General features: G+C 34.8%; 1 protein-coding gene across 3 annotated transcripts in view; it reads left to right on the plus strand.

The window, feature by feature from the left end:
- LOC145685815 (endoribonuclease Dcr-1-like) overlaps positions 1 to 23,083 on the plus strand; it is a 166,323-nt gene that overhangs the window by 107,395 nt on the left and 35,845 nt on the right. For all 3 annotated transcript variants that reach the window (XM_081758387.1, XM_081758386.1, XM_081758385.1), the window contains exons 14-19: positions 2,968 to 3,189; positions 4,295 to 4,474; positions 5,950 to 6,163; positions 11,517 to 11,689; positions 13,788 to 13,966; positions 16,283 to 16,536. In XM_081758387.1, the coding sequence (XP_081614513.1) occupies positions 2,968 to 3,189; positions 4,295 to 4,474; positions 5,950 to 6,163; positions 11,517 to 11,689; positions 13,788 to 13,966; positions 16,283 to 16,536 (1,222 nt within the window). The remainder of the gene's footprint in view (positions 1 to 2,967; positions 3,190 to 4,294; positions 4,475 to 5,949; positions 6,164 to 11,516; positions 11,690 to 13,787; positions 13,967 to 16,282; positions 16,537 to 23,083) is intronic.

Raw genomic sequence — 23,083 nt, forward strand, 5'->3', positions numbered from 1 at the left:
TGAAAATGTCCATCTTGTTTGTACCGAAAGCACTTAATATTCCTTTCCATACGGGATTTTTGACGTGAAGAGTTTTTATCCGAAAAATCCATTGGTTTAGAAAAGTTCAAAATACTTTGAGCGAAATTTACTTTACTCTTTAATTTACAATAATCATTATTATACCTGATAAAGTGGTCGCAAGATTGAGCAATGGTCATAAGCTCGGGTACAGTAGTAGGAATCTGATTTGTGAAATATCTCGCATAAATATGCGGAGGTAGTAAATTGGTTACTATGTCGCAAAACACGTGATCGTCATAGTGAAGACCCAAAACATTGGCAATACTTAGTTTCTCTTGCAAGAAGGTATACATGTTTTCGTGCTCTAACATAATTCTGTAAAAATACTGACTGACAAATTGAGTTCTACTAATTGTAGATACGAATCTTGCAAGCAAACTAGAACAAATCTGTCCCCAATTGTTAGATATACTCAAGAAGGAATATAAGGTGCGGTTAAACTCACCACGAGTTTGCTCTAAACTCGCAACTAAAATTACCTCTACAGTCATTTCCTGCCGCCTAATTATCTCGTCTAGACGAACCAAAAATATGAAAGAAGAATGACTTTCAGTTCCGTCAACCACAGGTAAAGAATGAATTTGTTTCTGCAATGCGACATAGGCACTCTGGGATACATGCTTTCGAAAGTCACAAGCTAAGGCGGGTCTAGCCATAGTGAAACCTAAGTTATCATCACCTAAAATAGGCCTACCGGTTTCGAGATTATTACCCAAATGATTTTGAAATATATTAGTACTCTTAATATCAGCATAGGGCTGTTTTATGTGAGTTTCTTCAGTGTCACCCCTAAGTACATCTGTGCCACGAGGCATATTAACAGTTACATGTGAATCTAAATTTTGACTTCTTTCAAAGTTAGACCTAGGAAAATGCGGGTTAGATTCAGATAACATACAACCATGAAACTGAGTTTCGGGGTAATGAATATTTCTTACATGTGATTCCTCTATTGAACCTACTTTTCTTATGCTAATTCTCTGCCCTTGCAAAATATTAGAAGTTTGAGCATGAGCACCCATTTGCATTCGAGAAAAGGTAGACATTATTTTGTGCGGTTTAAATTGATTAGCTCGTAATAAATGCGGCGCAGAATCGCACCCGGTAATTTGAATTTCATTATAAGATGAAGAACTCCCTTCTGAATAATTACCTACACACTGATTTAAACAATTTAATGGTTCACACGCACCCCTTACTGGCACATGTTCCGTAATTGGCAGTGTGGTTTGAATTCCTATATTACAAGTACCTTCCATTTCATTTCTAAGGCGGCCTTCATCTTTACCTGCACTCAATTCAGATCCTTCTACTGTACTTTCATATTCAGACATATTCTCACTATCGTCAGAAAATTCTATAAGTAAATCCTCTCGTCGTGCCATGTTCCCTTATTTTTCAATAAATTTACCTTTTTACAAATAATTACTAAATTCTTTTTATTTCCATGCACGCACAATGTGTAGCCCTTTTCACCAAAGCTATCACAAGGCGATTACGGCTCTTGATTCTTAAAATATAATTTGTATGTAGCAATTTAGAGGTTGAAAGCGCCAAAAGAAAAAAAAAAAATGTTGCTCATACAAATTAAGTGGCGGCGGAATGAGAATTGCATGGAAATAATTTGGATATACACTATCTAGATTTAGTCCTCTATTTATTATAACTAATAACGAAATAATATACGTATAACAACAACAAGTAAGCAATATAATGAAAAATGTCCTTTGCCTATGTTTCAGTTTTTTTGCATAGGTTACGTTAATTTCAATTTCAAATTTCCCATACACAAAATATAGAAAATGTTTTTCGTATTAAGTTCAATTCAATGATTAATTTCACTTTCAAAAGTTCCTTTAAAGCAGTTCAATTGACAACCATTAAAGCTTATTGAAGCTAACCGATTAGCACATGTTCGCACTAGTTTCACATGAAACTTCTTAAGTATCAAAATTACTTTTCTTGAGTTATAAGCACAAAGAAACATACGTAAATACATAAGACATATATATACTAAGCATATTAAACATATTTGATATTAGTTATAGACATGAGGACCGAGAAAAATTAATTTATATAGATATAACATGGCACAAAATAAAGTTAAGAATAATATGAAAATTTTCCTCTCCTAATTTCTAATTGCCAAACGCATCGCCTGAAAAATAGTTTTCTTATTAACTAGCAAACCTGCTATCCAATATAACATAATTTTAGAGTATTTTCAAAGCCGAAAACAATATGAATTTAACATATTTAGGAGAGCCTACTTCTCCACCACTGTCAGTTGTCGAATCAAGAGCCGTAATGGCGATCCTCCCTTCCACATCTAAGAGGAAGGTTTGTACTTCGGAGAATCGCCACTAGAGGCGCTTGTATTAAATGCGTAACTGTCCTCATTCTATAACCTACCAAATTTTCTCTATTATTTACAATATTTTCATTTATGTGTCGATTACGTTACATCAGGATCCTGTTCTCAAATACCTTCAGTCTATGTTCTTCCCTCAGAGTAAGCGACCATGTTTCGCAACCATACAGAACAACAGGCATGATTATCGTTTTATATATTTTAAGCTTCAAATTCCTCGACAGAATTCGCGACGACAAGAGATTTTGAACCGAGTAGTAACACGAATTCCCTGCTTTTAGTCGACATTTAATTTCTTCGTGAATATGATTTTCGTCTGTTAATATTGATCCTAAATATTTGAAAGTATCCACTTTATCAAAAACATTATTTAATATTTTATAAAATAGATACTCGAAATGTAAAAAGTCGACGCTCACTTGAGTAGTTAAGTAAATAAATAAGAAAAGCATGATAAATGTATAAATTTAGGAAATAAGTATTCCATAACGCTACTTGACATTTACTAAGTTTCATTTGTTTCTCAATTCTAGGGACAGCCAATGCCCAGTAAAGTACTTGCTCGCCGGACGACAGCATTAAAAGCATGCATTGTGTTGCATCAAGCGAAAGAGCTGGACGATAACTTGCTTCCCATCGGAAAAGAGAGCTTCCAAGATGAAGAGGACCCTTTGATTATTTTGGACGAGGAAGAATGTCGAGATATGGAACCGCGTCCAGGAACCACGAAACGCCGCCAGTATTATTACAAAAGGGTTAGTTACTATGTCACAGTACTTTACAGTAGGATATATATACAGGGCGAACCACGTAAAGTGACCTCGCATTGTAACTTCTAAACTAATTGACAGAAATAGTTGAAATTTTGCACCAAGCAAATATCAGAAGGGGAAATAGTTTGACATACTCGACAGTATCATCAGATTAACAGTGTTGCTATCTCATTATAAAGTTTTACGTCAGGTTATTACATATTTCAAATCTACATAAGAAACGAAACATTAAAATATCATGCTTTTTTCAGTGTTTCCAACTAAGGGATACTACAGTATCAGAAATATCCAAATTTCGGAAGGCTCTACAACAGTAATAAAGCAGATGAGATAAACGAGGCGATGTGTATCTAAAGTAACTTAGTGGCGAATACCATGACCATGATAACGACATAGTTCAAATAAATAGAAAGAAAGTTGAAAGAAATTGAATGGAAATTTAAATATTTTTATACAGGCTTTATTTCGGAAAAAATGCTAAGGTAAGCGTCATTTCTAAGGAGTTATATGTTTCCAACAGACAAAACAATCATAATCCCGTTTACAGCTATTTGATATATCAAACCGTTCCGGAGATATGATAAATAGAGGTAAGATCTGCAACACTGCTTCAAATTATTGTAATTACAGCTACCAAATATTATAGCTGCAATGTTATACATAGATGCAAAAGCAGCGATCATTTTAAACATTCCTTATGAATTCCTCGTTTTAAGCAAGCATTGCTTTGTCTTGAGAATGGGCATAAAGATTGTTCAAAATACGTATAAAATAGCTAGTGTATGTCTTTAGGGAGAAATTAAGATCATTAAACTTTATAATGGAATTTAAATACAATAATAGCTTTTCAGTATCGAATTGAAAAATGTCAGTATAAATTCTGATTCACAACTTTTTAAAATCTTCTGAGCCATATCTTTACATACTTCTACTCCTGGGGCCTGAGAATACAGCGTGGAGGCTTTTGATACGTCGTGAACTAGAATTAAACGTTTCAATATTTTCTGAGTCTAATATTTTTCAGTTTGAAGATAAAATTTTATTTTATTGGATTTCGAAAATAAAATAAATATAATTTCATTTACAGATAGCAGATGCTTTAACTGACTGCCGACCTCAACCTGGAAAACCTACCTACCTCTATCATATTAACATGGTTCTCACGTGTCCCTTGCCAGAAGAGCAAAATACTAGAGGGAGAAAAATATATCCTCCAGAGGATTTCCCACAAGGATTTGGAATTCTGACGTCAAAGGAAATTCCTAAGGTAAGCCATTTTGAGTTGTAGTGTGTTGTTGGTAAGAGCTGTATGTTTATGAAATGTCTGTGAGTTTTAGAAAATTTTAGGAAAGTAAATTTATAAAGTGTTCATTGTTTCATGTCTTTCTCCTGAAACAAACAGTTGTATTACTTCCGCATAAAAAGACAATACCAAATTCTTTAGAAAATACTAGTCATCTTCAGTTGAGAATTTTCGGTCATGAACTCCGATAGATGATAGATTGCGTTGGTGTTAAGACAAGTTTTTCTAGTAATATTGGGACCACTAAAAAAAAAAATCAGCCAGCAATTACACCAATGAAATCGATCATAAATTTGTAAACATAGTATAATACTCCTAGTAAAGATACGAAGTTGGTTAAGGTAGATTGTTCTGTGCTTGACAAAAATTTGAAAACTATCCACTGACAATTAGTAAAAAATGTAGCATCCTACAGCGTCCAAATCCACTTTAATTGCATTGATTTGTGTCCGCAATCTCTGTTGCCGAAGGCAGTAATTTTAGGAACTCAAGTTTCTTTTTTTCTCGAAATTTCATTTTATACATTTTTCATGTACCCAGTTGAAAAATGAGATTTTAAATTCGAATTAGTACAAGTCCCCTGTACTCGAACAACGTTTCTTGTGAACGATTTCCTACTGCAAACACTTTGGCTTAGAACTTATTTTGTAATGAAACATGTAATGCAAAACTAATGTTCACCATTGAAAAGCACTTGTAAAGCTTTCTTCTAAGAAAGAAGTTCTGGAATTAAAATTTATGACCCTCTGGCACATTGAGAATACCTGGGACCTTTCGGCAAAGACGTGTTGCAAAGAAGGATGAATTTGATTTAATTTTTTATAATAGAAAATTGCGCTTAGTCTTACAACCAAAATAAATTCAAGTAAGTTCCTTTCAAAACGGAATCTATCCTGTCATGTGACACACACTCAATCGGATGATTTTATTCAGTGCATCGACATTTAACCCAATGTCTCTGTTTCTATCTGTCACTACTCACAGGATACTACTTCTTCACTACAGTGATAAGTCAAGACGAAAAATTTGACCTCAAGCGAATCAAACTCGCATGCTAATTCTACTGGCATCAAATTATATCTTTAAATAAGTGTCCACTCACGAGTTGAAACGCTGCTATCATATTCAAAGTAATTTGTGATGTAAGGTTGCCAAATTCTATGGCTGTTTTATTACCCTCTGAATTCTGAATATACGTTTTGTTACTCAGTATACATTATGCTAAGTGAAATGTATTTTTGGTCTGTATATTTTTACTTTTTCGTACTAATGAGATGACAATTAACAAGGCTTGGAACAGGTGTATTAAATCCTATAATTATGAACTTTTGTGTTACGCTTTGTCTTATATATATCATAGTTTCATAAGGATTCAATTTATATGTAAATTAAATCTCTTTTTAAATATATTAGAGTGTTTTATGGAATCGTCATTTCAGATTTGCCCTTTTCCTATCTTTACACGTTCGGGAGAAGTGAATGTGAAGCTTGATTTGTCTGGTTCATTTGTTGTGCTAACAGAAGAGCAACTGGAGAAAATCGTCACTTTTCTTAATTATACATTTACTAGTGTTCTTAGACTGCAAAAGTACCTGATGATGTTTGATCCTCAGACTTCCGAAAATTCCTATTTTATTGTTCCTACTAAAAGAGGTAAGGAGGGAGTTTGTGGATATCTTATAATACTAATTATAAAGTGTATGACTGTGATTTGTAACATATCAAGATTTGGAGAGTTTCCGTTGCATAATGGTATAAAATGAGTGGTAATACCAATAATAGCAGTAAAATATCAAGAACAGTAATATTAACATAGGATCATTATAAAGGCGTAAGACTAGCGCGCCTCCACCAAGTGGTTATGTTTTCGGTTTATCTGAAACTTTTATCTTGGGGTGCATTGCGAGAGGTTTTAGTAACCTAAACATAACTAAACTCTATACTGTACTTCTGACAGTAAAGTTTTTATGACATGATTTGAAACGATAGGCGTGAATAAAAGATAGAAGTAGTTTCAATGTGTAATTAGTTTAATGATTCTGATTGTTTGTTAAGTGGTATCTGTGAATTGTTTATGTACTGTGACATGCTAGGCAGTTTATAAATCTAATTAAACATATAACGCTCTTATTTCCGATTTAAGTGATTGTCCTATAACCTGGTCACCTAGAGCACAATTTCAGCACAAGTACATGATCTATTAGAAGTCCCCAGAGATGGCTGCTAGTTGATAGTAACTATCACTCTTGCGAGCTTTCACAGATGTAGACAAAAATGTTCGGAATTTAAAGTTGAGATATAATTCTAGTCTCAGAGTGACATAAAGACGACGTACAATACAGAATCCTGGAAGTATCTTAAAGTTTTATACCATTACCTTTGCGGAAGTTGTTACCGAAAGTTCCAGTGGTTATGACGTAGGGCCACGCGCTCGAAAGATTGACCCAGAAATCCGGGTTCATGTAAAAATAGGAATTTGGTTCAGACGCTGAAATGTACCAATACAAGATGTACATAATGAGGAGGTTCATTATGTAAGTTAAGCTGTCTTCAGCACATAAAGGCGAATTGACAAACGAGATTATATAATAGTTCTTAACATTTTACAATGCATTTTCGAACGTGAAATTATGTGTGGTAATGTTTTTCTTGTTCGATTTATCTTCTTTTTGACAAATGATATTAAATTTGAAACGAAAGTACAAGGATAAAAGTTTATAATTGGACGGTTACAGTATACACACACTCGTGATTAGACAGTATGGTTCAAAGCAGAAGGAAATCAATCGTTTCCTATGTGATTTACGTTTTGCACTAGCTCTCGAGGCCTTGAGGCACTGCGTGTGGTGATATGAAGAATGTCTTTATTTCGAGTTAAACAGTATTTAAAAATACTTTTTGTGTTCTTTATCCATTTTGGAAGCTGCGGTAGCGTAGTCAGTAAGACATCTACTTGCCAAATGGGTCACCCGAATGCGATTCCCAGTGCAAGTGGGAAATTTTTCTCGTTTGAATTTGGCTTTGAGGTTTACCCAGCCTCTTAAATTGAGTACCTAGGTGGGCCTGAGGAGGTAAAGAGGCATTAGCGTGGTACTGATTGTATCATCTGTATGAGTGCTGAACTCAAGAAAGTGTGGAGTCTTTGCCTTCACACGCTGCCCTTGGGCCTTCATAGCCCGTCCCGAAAAGGAACGATATTACTCATTGTGTCAAAGGAGAACGTATTTTATAATATCTTCCCACGTTCTTGTCACAAACATGTGTTTTATATAAACGTTTTCAAATTCATATTACGCCACCGACAGGTCTCACAACAGTAATGCATAAATCTGTTCCGAAAACAAACTATGCGAAACAATTTCCAAATAATTCCCACTGTTTGAAGTTGGCATTACAGAAAACCCAGTGGTCCACACAGTATCAACTATTACAACCCGTATAGAATGCCGGTAACCCATTCGAAAAAACAGTGACCTCCTTCGACGTTAGAGTGAAGCTTGAAGCTTTCTAAACTTAACCACTATAAATTATACAAATATATTTGTGTAAAAGAACCACATCTTGGTGCGAAGATTGTTACCATTTTTAAAATGTGTATTTAAGATTATCTAAGCTTCAACAGTGTCAAATTATTAGTACATGGTGTCCAATATACAATGCAACCCGGAGTTTGGGATAGTAGAACTTTTGAACCTGAAGTGATACACAAATAATGGCTATACCAAAATGAAGCCTTGTTCATGCATACATTTTTAACCTACGAAGCAACTATTGAAGTACACTAGGAACCACACAGTGTTGCCACATGTGACCGAAGGTGTAAATCAAGTTTTTTGCAAAACATGTAAATTGACTCATAACTCATACGTATGGATGTTCTGTCGTTAATTTTCAGTTTGTTTAGTTGGAGTAGCTTGGAAACTATGGAGCAGAAGAAAGAATTTTTCATTTCCACCGATAACTAATCGATGAGGCTTCTGTTAGGGGTAATTAGGGAAATCGTAGTTTTCATAAATTAACACTCTGAATTGGCAACTTTGCTGATGTTTCAGGGCATCAAAAGGTGTGTTAAGGATCTGTCTACATTATACAATTACTGAAAAGAATGAAAAACAAACTTTAAAATTATCATGATAAAATTTTTATTTACATGCACCCGGCAACACTGATATTCATTTCTGTGCGGCTATTTAAAGCAAGAGGTATACAAGAACAATTCTCGAACTATTCAAGACCTGGAAACGAACATTCGCAGTGCCATTGAGAATATTAACACTTCTAATCTTCGTAAAGTTACTGCCAACCTGGTGAAACGTGTGAACCAGTGTTTGAATCAAAACAGGGGATACTCGCAGCATCCGCTGTAGAGCTGGTAACTTATTTCTGATAGTAGCAGTGTTGCCGCGTGCATGTAAGTAAACGTTTTATCATGATAATTTCAAAGTTTGTTTTTCATTGTTTTCAGGAATTGTATAATGTAGACAGATCCTTAACACATCTTTTGATGCCCTGAAACATCAGCAAAGTTGCCAATTCGGAGTGTTAATTTATGAAAACTAAAATTTCCCTAGTTTCTCCTTACAGAGGCTTCATCCGATTAGTTATCGGTGGAAATGAAAAATTATTTTTTCTGCTCCATAGTTTCCAAGCCACTCCAACTAAACAAACTGAAAATTAACGACAGAACATTCATACGTATGAGTTATGAGTCAATTTACATGTTTTGGAAAAAAAAAATACACCTTCAGTTACACTGTATGGTTCCTAGTGTACTTCAATCGTTGCTTCGTAGTTTAAAAATATATGCATGAACAAGGCTTCATTTTGGTATAATCATTATTCGTGTATCACTTCAGGTTCAAAAGTTCTACTATCCTAAACTCCGGGTTGCATTGTATATTGGACACCCTGTAGAATGGTAAATTAGAAATCTAATTTTGAGTTGTACATTCCATGTATACAACTGAGCTAGGAGAAAGTAGATACCAGAGGAGGAAAACAATTCGAATAAAACAGAAGATATACTTGTACGTGGATTGCCTAAGAAAAATACTACTATTACAATGTGTCCATCGTCATGACGAATGCAGGAAAGTTAAAAACACATAGTTCAAATAATAATCAAATGTATAAAAAAATTAACCCAAAGGAATATCTAAAAATATTACCTGAACACTAGCTTTACTTGATTTTGTAAAGCAGTTGAGGTAAGATTTTTATTTTTTTTCTTTGTTTTTGTTCTAAAGAAATAATCGACGATAAAAATTTTTAAAGAGTGCTAAAAGTGCACTCGTATAGTCCTTGGACATAAATCTTCTTCACATTGTGCGTCTTAGAATCGAACTCACGACCCTTCATAGATGAATGCACATCAGTACGCGACTAAAGCAAGTCAGTTGATTTGTATAGACTGTTTTATCAATTGTGCTTAAGAGTTAAAAAAAAAAAAAAAAAAAAAAAAACCTACTGTTCAATTCTACAGTAAAAATAATAGTGCTTTATTTATATTTTTCTGTTTTATGATTAACTGTAATTCGTGCCTGAATACTAAAAATTCAGTATCCATTATGCATGAAAAAAATAAACCTTTAAAAGGTTTATATACAGGATGTTTCAAAATGAATATCGATGTTTTAAGCCATTGTAGTTATTACAATTAACTTACAATTATAAATAATGCATGAAATGAAAGAGCAACTCAAATTGTTCTGTACGCACACATGCACTGTTTCTTCTGTCTGCCGGTAGAAAGCGCTAGTAGGAAAGATGGCGACTAGTGAGCAGAAAGCTCTTTGTGTGTTACATTTTGCAAAGACTGAATCTGTAGTTACAGTACAACCGTTTGTATGGAGAATTTTAAGACATCCTTATCGTTTGCAGTTGCTACAAGCTCTAAAGCCTGCAGACTACGGTTTACGTGCCAACTTTGCAAATGAAATGTTGCTGCATGACGATGAAGATTTTCTGGATCGTGTCGTCTTCATTGATAAAACAACATTTTACATAAGTGGTGATGTGATCACTCACAATGTTCGCATTTGGGGTTCAACAAATCCCCAAGAGATGGTACAGTTGCAGCAAGACTCCCCTAAATTGAATGTGTTTTGTGCCATATCCCGGTGGAAAGTTTATGGCTATGTGTGCCGTGTGACGAATGGTTCTCATATTGAACACTTGTAGTAAAAACTGTTTGAGTTGTCCTTCCATTTTATGTGTTATTTATAATTGTACATTATTTGTAATAAATACTACAAAACCTTAAAACCCCGATATTCATTTTGAAACATAATATAAGTTGTAAATATAACAAAAATAACTTTTCAAGCGTCGTCTTGTTTGAATGTGCCAGCTTAATTTTCATTATCTTGTGTTACTATTTTCCTCTTTGCTCTGTTTGAACAAGAGTAAGTACTACGTTAAAATGAAAAGATTGTTTATTTACTTATACCTGAATATAAGAATTCAAGACTGTGTTGACGTAAGATAAAAGTCTTAAATTCGTGTTTTTATTTCCCATTTAGGTAAAAGTTCTTACATTTTGGTAAAATTAATTGAGCTACCTGTTTGGTATGAGCTACCAATTTATGACCCAAGTGCCAAACCTACTCGCACCAAGTGAACTTTGTGATGGATAAACACCGTGTGCGTGGGTTTTCTCGGGGTTTTCCCATTTCCTTCCACTTTCTTCATTCCAACATTTCATTCATTTCTCATCATCACCGTCTCCTTTAGCCTAACCGGCATAACCGTGGGACGTAAAACCCAAATATTTCATTTCATTTTTTCCAAGTGCCAAAGCTGATTCTAACAAAAGTCAAAGGAAGTAGCAGCCCAGGATATTAAAATTAAGATGCCACATTCAAAGAAGAAATCACTTGAAAGTTGCAATTTGTAATTACTTTTTTAAACGTGACCTTGATGTATAACAGCGTAATTGTTCATGCACTTGTTGCTGTGTATAATTGTGAATAATTACACCATGTATAACTGTTTTTCCCAAACTCAGATAAAGATAATGAGATCGAAGTAGATTGGGAGTTTCTAGACCTGATCTACGAAAACAGAGACCTTCATCCGCACCCTGTACCAGAAACGAAGAGGCAGGATTTCCATTTTGATCCTATCAAATACCATGATGCTGTTGTAATGCCGTGGTACCGCAATCAAGATCAACCTCAGGTACAAATATACGTTCAGTGTGTAGAATCTTCCTTGTTTATTGTAGTACTGTTTTCTGTTATAATATTAGTTGCTATAACTCCTAGCACGCTCAAATAATTTACTGGTAATCCCTTACTTAAAACTCTTTACATTTGCAAACACTTTCTATCCAATCTTCACGCTTGTCCTTGGACCATTAAAAATAAAGTCAGTGGACGAAGCTTTTGCAATAACACTTTTTATGGGTCCAGAATTTTTTATAATAAAGGAACTTAGTACATCAACGCAAATAGTGCTTGAAAAGAAAGAAATTAATTGAGACTCATTGAATTCAAAATGAAATATTAAAACCGTCTGGAATATTTTTCTCAGCCAAATGATATAAGAAGAACTAGAAGGAAATGCAGAGGTCTTATTAAACACTTGCATGGACATAGTGAATCCAGAGAAAACTAAATACATGAAAGTTCGTCGAAATCGTAATACTATAAATTATAGATGTGTTAAAATATCAAATATTACTTTCAACAAAGTAGATCTTTCATATATCCAGGATCAGTATTAACAGACCAAAACCATATTCACGAAGAAATTAAATGTCGACCAGAAGAGGCAATTCGTGTTATTGTTCAGTTCAAAATCTTTTGTTGTCGCGAATTCTTGCGAGTAATTTGAAGCTTAAAATATATAAAACAATAATCATGCCTGTTGTTCTGTATGGTTACGAAATATGGAGAGCTTTAGTGAACGCGACACTGAACCTCCGGGTTTTATAGGCCATAGAGTGAGTGAGTTAGTTAATGGTCCATTGAGAGTATGTTAATCCTTTCTAAACGCGTTGTTTTCACTCTGAATACAGTGAAACCTGTCTATGTTAACCACTATCACTTCCATTGAAAAGTTGCCAACTTACAGAAAATGTATTTTGTGAAGTAAAATTTAGTATAGACTGTAGTGTAAGGGCTTCTATGCAGTATCTACATATTAGTTTGTATTTTATAAACAATATATTGTAAAATTTATTTATACTGTATAAAGATAGTATCTTGAAACACCCGGCCGATCTCGATCAAATTTTCAACATAGATGAGGTTTGGGGCTGGGAAGTTTTTTTTTTTATCATTTCACTTTGACGGTACAGTGTAGGGGAATGAAAGGGGGAGATATATAAAAATAAATAAAACTTAACTCGTAAACCACGAGACTGATCTCGATCAGATTTGCCCCATATATTAGGTTCGGTTCTGGGATGGTTTTTATCATTTCACTTTGACGGTACAACTTAAGGGTGGGGGAGACACAGAAAAATACATAAAAATGAAAGTGACTGTATTTGTGACTTAATAACTCTTAAACCACCCGCCCCATCTCTATCAAATTTTGAACATAGATGAGGTTCGGACTTGGGATGTTTTTTATCATTTCACTTTAATAGTGTAACGTAGAGGAGGGGGAGGGAGGAGATATGTAAAAAATGATTGAAAATGACCGGTAACAGTGTCGATTCCATAGTTTTCGGGGTCGCTGAGACGAACAATGATACTTCCGATGCCGTTTAAATCCAAATTCTGGTCTCCAACTTGGGGAGATATAAAAATGATTGAAAGTGACCAATATTAGTGGCGAGTCCATAGTTTCGGGGTTGCTGAGACAAACAATGACACTTCCGATGCCGTTTAAATCCAAATTTACCCCTTTATGTCCAAAATGAAACGTATTCTCCCCCTGCAAAGATCTGTATTTTCCTAGTAATAAATATTATGCTAGTAGTTTGCCATTTGTATACTGTAATTTAAATGTTTCATTTCGGCATGCTAATTACCTACAAAATGCTCTGGCACATTGTTTATTCTTTTATCCCTTCCACCAGTAATGATAGAGACTGTAATTTAAGGACCTGCCTATTTACTTTAAGTTCTTTGTTTGTTTCTACCTAAAGGCATGCCTGCTACCATTAGAGTTGTGTTGAGCACTGAATATAGATGTTGAAAGAAATTTTTATAAGTCGTGGAAACTTTTTATTGTCATCTCATGTTATTTTCTAAATAAACAATATTAAAATATATTACTTTATAAATAAAAATTATTAAAATATATTTTTGTTCGATTATTTCAGTACTTCTACGTAGCCGAAATTTGTAATAATTTAAACCCAAAATCTTCGTTTCCTGGCTCAGAATACAAAACATTCGAGGAGTATTATTTTAAGAAGTATGGAATCCAGATACAAAACAGTAAGCAACCGCTGCTTGATGTGGATCACACGTCTGCTAGATTGAACTTCTTAACACCAAGGTAACAGCATATTGTGTATGCGTCATTTTCGTGTTATTGTTTTTTCTGTGCTGTTAGCTTTTATTACTGTTTCTTTTCAGAAATTAGCTCCTCATGAAGGTATACGAGAGTTGTTTCTGTTGTCATATAACTAGATAATATGCAATGAAATCAGTCCATTTTGTTTATTGTTGCCTCTACAGACGTTCTTTAGGTTGTGCGGGTAGCCATCTTAAGACACAGATACGAGAAATGTCGGAGACACGATCGCTCAGTGGTAGAGCACTCACGTCGTGCGAGGGCTCCCTGATTCAATTCCAGGTCAAGTAAGATTATAGTAGTCAACCATGGTTTTTCTGTTATTTTTCAGTATCCTCCTACATTGTCATTCTACCAATTCTTTCATACTCATTCACGTTCATTAATCATCTGTCTCCTTTAGCCCACAGGGCATCAGAGTATGTACTGGGACCAAGCATTTGATATGGTCTTTAGAACCGTTTTCAACGTTGGAGAACTGACTTTTTTTGCCTCCTTGATCGCAACCAACTTACATAAGTAGTAGTAATGATCTGCAGGTATGTTTCACCATATTCTTCAAACAGACGCTGAAGTTCTTTGCACACGCCCACTTCTTTCTTTTATACTCAGGAATCCCGATACTTTACATATCTCATGTGCATTGCTCAGTAAAGAAGGCAAAAGTATTGTCATCGGAGGTGTGTAACATGTTTGTGGAATGGTAAGTAGTGTCAGTAAAACTCAGTCAACAATGGTGGCTCCTGTACTAATCGTGATTCATTCACGTCTGTGGCGGGAACACTCTTTCGTCGAAATTGTGTTTCTTAAACTTTGTAAACTAAGTGCAGCTGATTGCGGTAGAACCTTTTCTTTAAGTCTATTACAACTATTGCCAGCTGACGTGGTCGAGTGGTGTAAGACGATAGACTGGGGACAGCGAAACCTGTCTGTTGCGAGTTCGAATCCCACTCAGGTCATGAATGTTATGTCACCTTTCACTATTCATTTCTTATCATCTTCTGTAGCCTAATTGGCAGAAACATTGGGCGTAAAGCCCAAAATTATAATACAACTATTTATATGCTTCCGTTACATGTTTGCAGTCCTTCACACTAGTGGAACTTTAGGGTATATTTTGAAAGCAGGGATTATTCTTTTTCATTTCACTTTTTTGTTATACATTTTGAAGGAGAAGGAAAGGAGCATTAGCTCCAGTTATTAGAGATCTTAGTTTCCAATATTTCATTTTGAGTAAGGAAATTTGTATGTATTATAAATAGAGGAAACAACTTTTTTTTTCACAGCATATTTTTTATGTATAATAGTCCTTTACAGACCCAAACTCCATTTACAGAGGAACATAGTTATTGCCATATAATTACATATGAAATACAAATATATATTGAAAGAGAGCAAAAGGATTTCATGTGTAAAGAAGGAAAAAAATACAAGTTAAATAATATAACCAAATTAAAATATTAGTAGTATAAATATTTAATGAAAATGAAAAATATGAAAAATGATAAAAATAGTCTCCAGTACAGGTTCTTACTTAATTGTTATTCCATACATATTGTCTCTTCAGAATATTTTTGAGAATACGCAAATATATAGGGATAGGAAACCAGAAGTCAAGATCCAGAACTGATGGAACCAACTGATTGATGAAATTTTTACAAGCTCTAACTATGAATGACTCCTGGTGGATTGTAATATAAGATCTTATTATGTTAAATACTAAATTCTTACCCAATGATCGTTTTGATATATTGAAATTAATATACAATTATCTGTCATTGAGTTTACTGTTTTGTACAAATATATTTGTCGAATAAGAAACCTTCTACTGTGAAGAGAGTGCATATCAAATTTAAGTAAAAGAGAAGAGTAAGAGATCTTATTTTTAGTTGTTGATATATGATACAATTTGAAATAAAGATGTTTTAAAAATTTAAATTGAACTCGTTCTATGTTATTTGCTTGTAATTTATGAATAAGATCCCAAAGAACACAACCGTATTCCAGTTTACTCCTAATCATCGCTACAAAGAGGTGCTTTAAAACTTGGATAATATGTAGGTCTCTTGTACTCTTTATTAAAAACCCTAGTCCCCTGCAGATTTGCTTTTATGTTCGAAAGAGTGAAGATGGCTGGCTGATTAGAAAGTAGAGTAAGTATCGTAATGGTTAAGCGCACCGACATGCTAAACCGGAGACCAAGATTCGATTTCTAGTTCAGCTGTTCATTTTTCACTCTTCAAATTTCTTTAAATTTGAATGTGGTTTGTTAATTAGACTTTTTTTTTCTTTCTTTAGGTACGTAAATCGTAAGGGTGTGGCGTTGCCTACAAGCAGTGAAGAAACAAAGAGGGCCAAGCGAGAGAATTTAGAGCAAAAGCAAATCCTTGTTCCTGAACTCTGTACTGTTCATCCATTCCCAGCATCTCTGTGGCGAAAGGCTGTGTGTTTGCCGTGCATTTTGTATCGAGTCAATGCTTTACTGTTAGCGGACCAAATACGTCAACAAGTTGCTTATGACATTGGTTTAGGCCAGCAGATACTTCCAGCAGGTAAGGAACAGTGATTCATCGGAGTTAACGATAAAATAAAAATATGGAAAGAAAATTTAAGGAATTTATTTTTGTTATAAAATAACCACTAGAGGCACAATTGACGCTGCAAATGTGCCCTTTCAACCGCACTGCTATGTGGCAGAAGCTCTCTTGTATGGCATTGTGTGCTATGAATGACGTTCGGTGTACGGGGTGAGGGGCCGCCCTGGCTTGTCAGTGGTAGAGCGCCAGGCTGAGTCAGTGGCTCAGTGGTAGAGCGTTGACGTCTGGTGCACGAAGTCCCTGGTTCGATCCCAACTCGCGCCAAGTGAACTTTGTTATGGACAAACACCGTGTGCGTGAGTTTTCTCGGGGTTCTCTCGTTTCCTCCCACTTTCTTCATTCCACTATTGCATTCATTTCTTATCATGACTGTCTCCTTTAGCCTAGCCGGCATAATCGTGGGACGTAAAACTAAAAGATTTCATTTCATTTCATTTTTCTGTACAGGGAGATTTAAAAGAAAAATTGATACACCGTTTTACGCTTAAGTCACACCTATATTTAAATATCTGAAAATTATTTATCTGCAAAAGTTCCAAGAATTTTGTTGTAATACCATACCATACCATAATATAAGCACAGGTGCCATATTACCATAATACAAGTACAGGTTACTTAATCGCCTTCAAAGTGGTCACCTTCGGAACACACACGCACACTTGTTCCATCGCTCCTGCGATTGGTGGAAACACTGACGAAAGGCCTCTTTTGGTATCTTCCGAAGTTCAGCCGTAGCGTTGGTTTTGATCTCTTGTGCGTCGGCGAAACGGAAAAGGACCATTTGTAGCTTTGGTAAGAGCCAAACATCCGATGGTGCTAAACTGTTTTTAAGGCTATCAAAACTCTCTGAGTCAGATTTTTCCCAATTTGCACATGAACTTGATGTTTGTGCGTTACCCGATCTGAGAAATTGCACAACTGATCATTATGCAGTCCTCCATTTAGCTACACTATTCGTACATTGCCTGTTAAGACATGTTCACACTTGTTAAATTCAGAATTAGGCAACTTAGGGAACGTACTGTAGAAGATTCATTGTGATTGCATCCTAAATGCCAAAACTACAACAACATTCGGAGAACTTTTTGACTGCCCTGGTATTTTAATGCGTAAAATTAGCGCTATTGTGGTCCACTAACTGGTTCCTCAACTGCAACGACCTGTTCAGTTCCCTCAAAAGCTGAAATTCGTATTATTTAAAATTTTAATCATACATAAAGGGATGTTTATAATTCTATAGAAAACTTCAACGCAATTGATAACTTATCTACAGAAGATTAGTGGCAGTAGCCATATTAAGCTGATAAATTATATCAATTGTAGAAAAAGTCACGTGTTGAATGTGTGGCTGCAGAAAGGAATAAATATGCTTCATATATGACCATTGTTTATTAGAGCATTTTTTAATACTCGCATGATGTGTATCAAAGGGCGTCCTTGATATATACGTATTTTCGATTGATTGATTGATTGGACTTCCAACTTTTATTCAGCTCCGAAACTATATGAGACGGGATCACGTGCTACAGTGGAATCCGAACCACTACTCGGGTTTGTATTGGAAGCAACCAATCCACAATGGATCAAACACAGAGCTCTTTCTCGGGCATATAATTAGCATTCTCGGCTTCGGCGCGGTAGACCCGGGTTCGATTACTGGTATGAGCTCATGTGTTTGGATCATATATTAAGCTGTAGATCCACGTCTCATATAGTTTGGCAACTGACACGGACGCTAAACTCAAATCCAATCGTAACCAAACACTTTGGCCACTTGATCCTAAAGATGAATATATCCAAGTACAATGAGTACTTTAATGTGTAGGTATCTTTTTGTTTTCAGTGTATTAATTCTTTATTTTACTGAAGTAACCTGTCACTGGAGTGAAAAATATAGTTGTAGATTGGTTTAATGTCTGTTAAAAACTATGATCTCGATATTTATTTCTATCAAGTGAAAATGTAACTTGGAATCAAATGTTCAGTTACGAATTATTCATTTATTCAAACTATATCATGTAAAGGAATAATTATAAACAGTAATGATTTCAAGGGGGAGAAAGATTGCCTCACGGAGCAAATAAATTCACCGAGGTATTTCTCAGTTCGGGCTCAGTTTTGTACTCTAAATGGCCATGCACTTGATAGTCAGTTTCCGGAAACCATGTATATTCATTAATCAAACTGGTATTTAAGGACCAGTCATATATATATATATATATATATATATATATATATTTAAATATATATACACATCAATCCCTACAATCAGTCATATCGGAAGAGACCTTCCTTCATGAACTCCCGTCCCAACTTCATTTTCTGATAGCCAAGACGCCAAAATACTGATTTCGTTTGGTTAATATGCCTCAAGGTATTTTTTCTCGTTATTCGTAATAATTGAATTACGAATAAGTACATTATAATTTTATAATTTTGGTGTGTTACTTCAGCGACGTAATTCATTTTCTGAACAAGATATAATTATTATTTAGGAACGGAGTCATTGTTAATTTGTATTTTTTTTTAGGGGGGGACTATACTGTATGATATATATATATTATTATTATTATTATTATTATCATGATTATTATTATTTACAAAGGGAGATTACTCCTCATTGCATGGGACGGGAAGTTTCGAGGGACGTCAAAATCTGTCATAACTATATTATTTAATATGAATACTTCGTGTTGGTTTGTAGTTTAATTTATTAAGCTGGCCTATTCGAATACTACATTCATAAATCATGTTTAGGTCTCGTTAGTTTAAAGTCACATGGACAGTGCTAAAACAAATGGTCAAACAAATCCCAGCATAAATTGTTTGATCGTTGTCAAATACAAGAACTCAGTTCTCGAACAGTAGCGAACACCTGTTCCATTTTAGTCAGTTATCACAGTTTTGGTATGAAAACTACTCTTGTCTTTATCACAAACAAGTTCCGTATCATTGAAGGTGGAATCAAGTTTTTTTTTTTATTTTTTTTAACAGATATAGAAGGAAAATCAAAAATAAGGACAAAAGAGCCAGTTGCATTCGAATTGCAAACTGAAATATCGAGATTGAAGCTCGATATTGAATTCTATAAAAAGGATTACCATCTTTACTCTGCAAGTGTGTTTGCTTTATCTTTCACTAACATAATAGATTATTATTGAAAGAGAAAAGATACAACCAGATGGTATCAAGCCTTTCTGAGTGCGAGTGCACCTTCCCTCCCCTTTGTTGTTAATGATGGGGTAGCATACTTAAAATTGTGTCTTTTAAGGGTTGTTCTTTCTGGAGAAAGGGGGCGATAAGTGGTGTCATTGCACGGGGCGGCAAATTGCGTAGGGCTGGCCCTGGTCAGAAATATTGTTGGGATCTTTACTTGATAACATCGCGTACCCACTGAAACAAATAGCAGGTGACTGCTTTTTGGCATACAACTAGAAAACAAATGACTGTTCAGTTGAAAACACCCTAGTAGTTGAAATCACATAAATAGTGGCGCCAATCGTACCTCTAGTGGTTAGTATAGTAACTATAGTCCCATTCTTCAGAACTTTGGTGTTGTATAAGGACGGAAAACACATTTTTTTTCCTGTAAAAAGTCGAAAATACAGAATATTTTGTACAAAAAGGCAGTTTTTTAAGTTCTTTTTTCAAGCCGTAGAAATAAATACGAGAGCTACCAGAAAGTAACAGATGTTTTGAAAAAAGAAAGTAACAGAATGAGCAAACCAAATTGTATTATATACATTTGAGATACACTCTTTAACACGCACATAAGGTACACTCTTTTTCCACTTAATCGCCATGCAAATTAAGGCAGTTATCATACCGTGGTACGAGTTTTTCAATATCGTCGCGGTTGAAATTTGCCGCCTGCGGTTTTAACCACTGCATTGTGTAGCGAGCCATGTCTTCATCCTGGGAAAAAGTAGTAGTCACTTGGCGCTAAATCCGAGCTGTGTGATGGGTGATCAAACAACTCTTATCCAAAACCATCGAAGAGCTCTCGGGTACGCTTGGCTGTGCGCGGACGTGCGTTGTCGTGAAAAAAAAAAAACGCCCTAAATTTTCCCCGGCGTTTGTTTTGAATCGCACGCCTTAACTTTATCAGTGTTTCAACTTGCCAACAAAAGCCCAATCACAGAACGCACCTCACAAGAGGCGGGATTTTCTATTGCAGCGCACATTGTAACACGTCACAGAAAGCACAGTAAGAGCGTCACAGTTCTCACGCTACCACAGCTGGATGCGTACTGAGTATGACAACGTTCTGACACCAAGATGGCAACTTCAGCCCCGCTCATTGCCGTGATAGGCTAAAACGTCTGAAACTTTCTGGAGAGCGCTCGTAAATTAAATAAGGAAAGGGAAAACAGAAATTTTACATGCTTTTGTAGCATTCTGAAATAGAATGTTCATTTTTTAAAATAGCTTTTCACTTTGCATTAATATATTTTGATCTATAGAATAGGAGTATGCCATTCACATGCACGAATTCAATCTGACGAACACTAGAGATACAAAAAGAAGAGAGTTACCAGTCCGTTTGTTTGTTAAAATTTAGAGTCTGAACCAAGTAATGTGTTAATTTTTTCAATGCTGTTCCACTGGGAATAGAACCCGAGATTTCGTGTACTAAATCAGTCCGTTTGTAAAGTGCACAATGACAGAAAATCTAATTAATAGATTTATTTTTTTTATTTTTTATATTTTATATATATATATTTTTTAAGGGAGGGTGGTGATTCGATGACGTTGTCATTGGAAGTTCGTTTTAATCTTGCCAAAATTTTGCGAATTGAAACTCGGACAGGAGTGAAAACTACTGTTTTTTTTACGTATTCCTTTGTGTGTCTAAATGTATACATATACAGTTCGGTACAGTGAGGTTGTTACTTCATAAAATATGTACCATCTGTATTTACAAATTCAGTACGGTTTAGGTAGAGAGAGAGGGATCCCAAATATTAACCGCAGTGAGTTACGACTGCATTTTCCAGTTGTTGGTAAAAGTACCTTTTGCGTCTTAGAACAAATTGTATAGAATCCAAGTTTGTTGAATTGAGTTGTGGTTTTCAGTCTTCTAGTATGTTAGGCCCAGCCTGGGAAAGAAATTGGGATGTTGGGGCCTATAATTAAAAAGTAAAAACATTTTTTCCATTTACCACATGATTTCGCAAGATAGCGTGGGCAAGCTTATCGCTAAATCTGTTCCTTATTGTATGAAACATAACTGCTTCTGCTAAGCAAACTTAGGAAAACAACAGAATTGTGTAAAAGTAACTTATTTGAAATAAATGTTTATAGATATCTAATTGTGATATACTATACCAGTGGCTCTCAACCTTTTTTGACTGACGGCACAGTTTACTGAACGTCTAGGACATCGCGACACGTTTGTTTGATATTTTTATTATAAATTAATAATATCTATTATAATAGTGAAACCTATTAAGTTTTATAATGTCTCTATATATAGCACTGAGCTTTATTAGTAACGCTGGAGTTGTTGACTGGTACAGTATATCTCAATTTTAACTAATTATTATTAAATTCTTCATGATTTTTAAATTCTAAAATTTAGCGACACAACTTAGGGGACTGCGTGATTCACAAGTGTGTCGCGACACATCGGCTGAGAACCACTGTACTATACATTAATCAATAGAGCAACACACATTATGCTTTTTTTGTGTATTATGCTTTATTCTTTTTTTCAAATTATGTTTTATTGTTAATTTCAATCATTGTTTTACATTAATCGTGTATAATGTATAATATTTACTATACATTAAATATTCTAAATATCTTGATCTATTTATTAATATTTTATGCAAGCGATTTCTTTCATATTTAATGAACTTTCTGAGTAATGCACTGTAAAGATATATGCTTTACTCGAGTCAGATTTTTCTATGACTTGTGTGCGCCTTAGTGGTACAGTCTGCAGCAAAAAACCTGCAACATGAGCATGTAAGTTTATTGTGAAACGACGAAGTTTATTGTTTCAAAATAAGTGTGCAGGGGAGGATGCCGAGGTTTTTCCTGGCGTGATTCGTACCACTTAAACATTATGTTGATCCCTGCGCTGTTAGGCGTAGTTTCACAATAAACTTACATGCTCATGTTGCAGGTTTTTTGCTGCGGACTGTACATATATAAAGAAAGATGCACCATAAAGTACAGAAGGTGCTTAAGTTCAAGAGATACACATAACAATATAGTGTGGAGTTTTTGTGTACTATTCATTGTTGGTGGAAAGTTTTCTTCTTTACCTTTTTTCTTTTCTCCACATCAGAGGACTACACCGAAAAATTTACAGAAATAAAAATAAGCTTTTCATTGTTGCATTGTTATGTTCTCAATGATTTTGCATTGTAAATATTGGTTTTAAAAAATATTAATACGGTATGTTAAACTTGCAGTTAAACAGAATTTTCCAAGAATTGCTCTATATATTTTAAATTATGCTTTATTATGCTTTTAAAATTAGTTTCTTCTGGAC

Source organism: Thermobia domestica, chromosome 5 (assembly GCF_964235325.1).
Source record: "Thermobia domestica chromosome 5, izTheDome1.hap1.1, whole genome shotgun sequence".
NCBI classification, from domain to species: Eukaryota; Metazoa; Arthropoda; class Insecta; order Zygentoma; family Lepismatidae; genus Thermobia; species Thermobia domestica.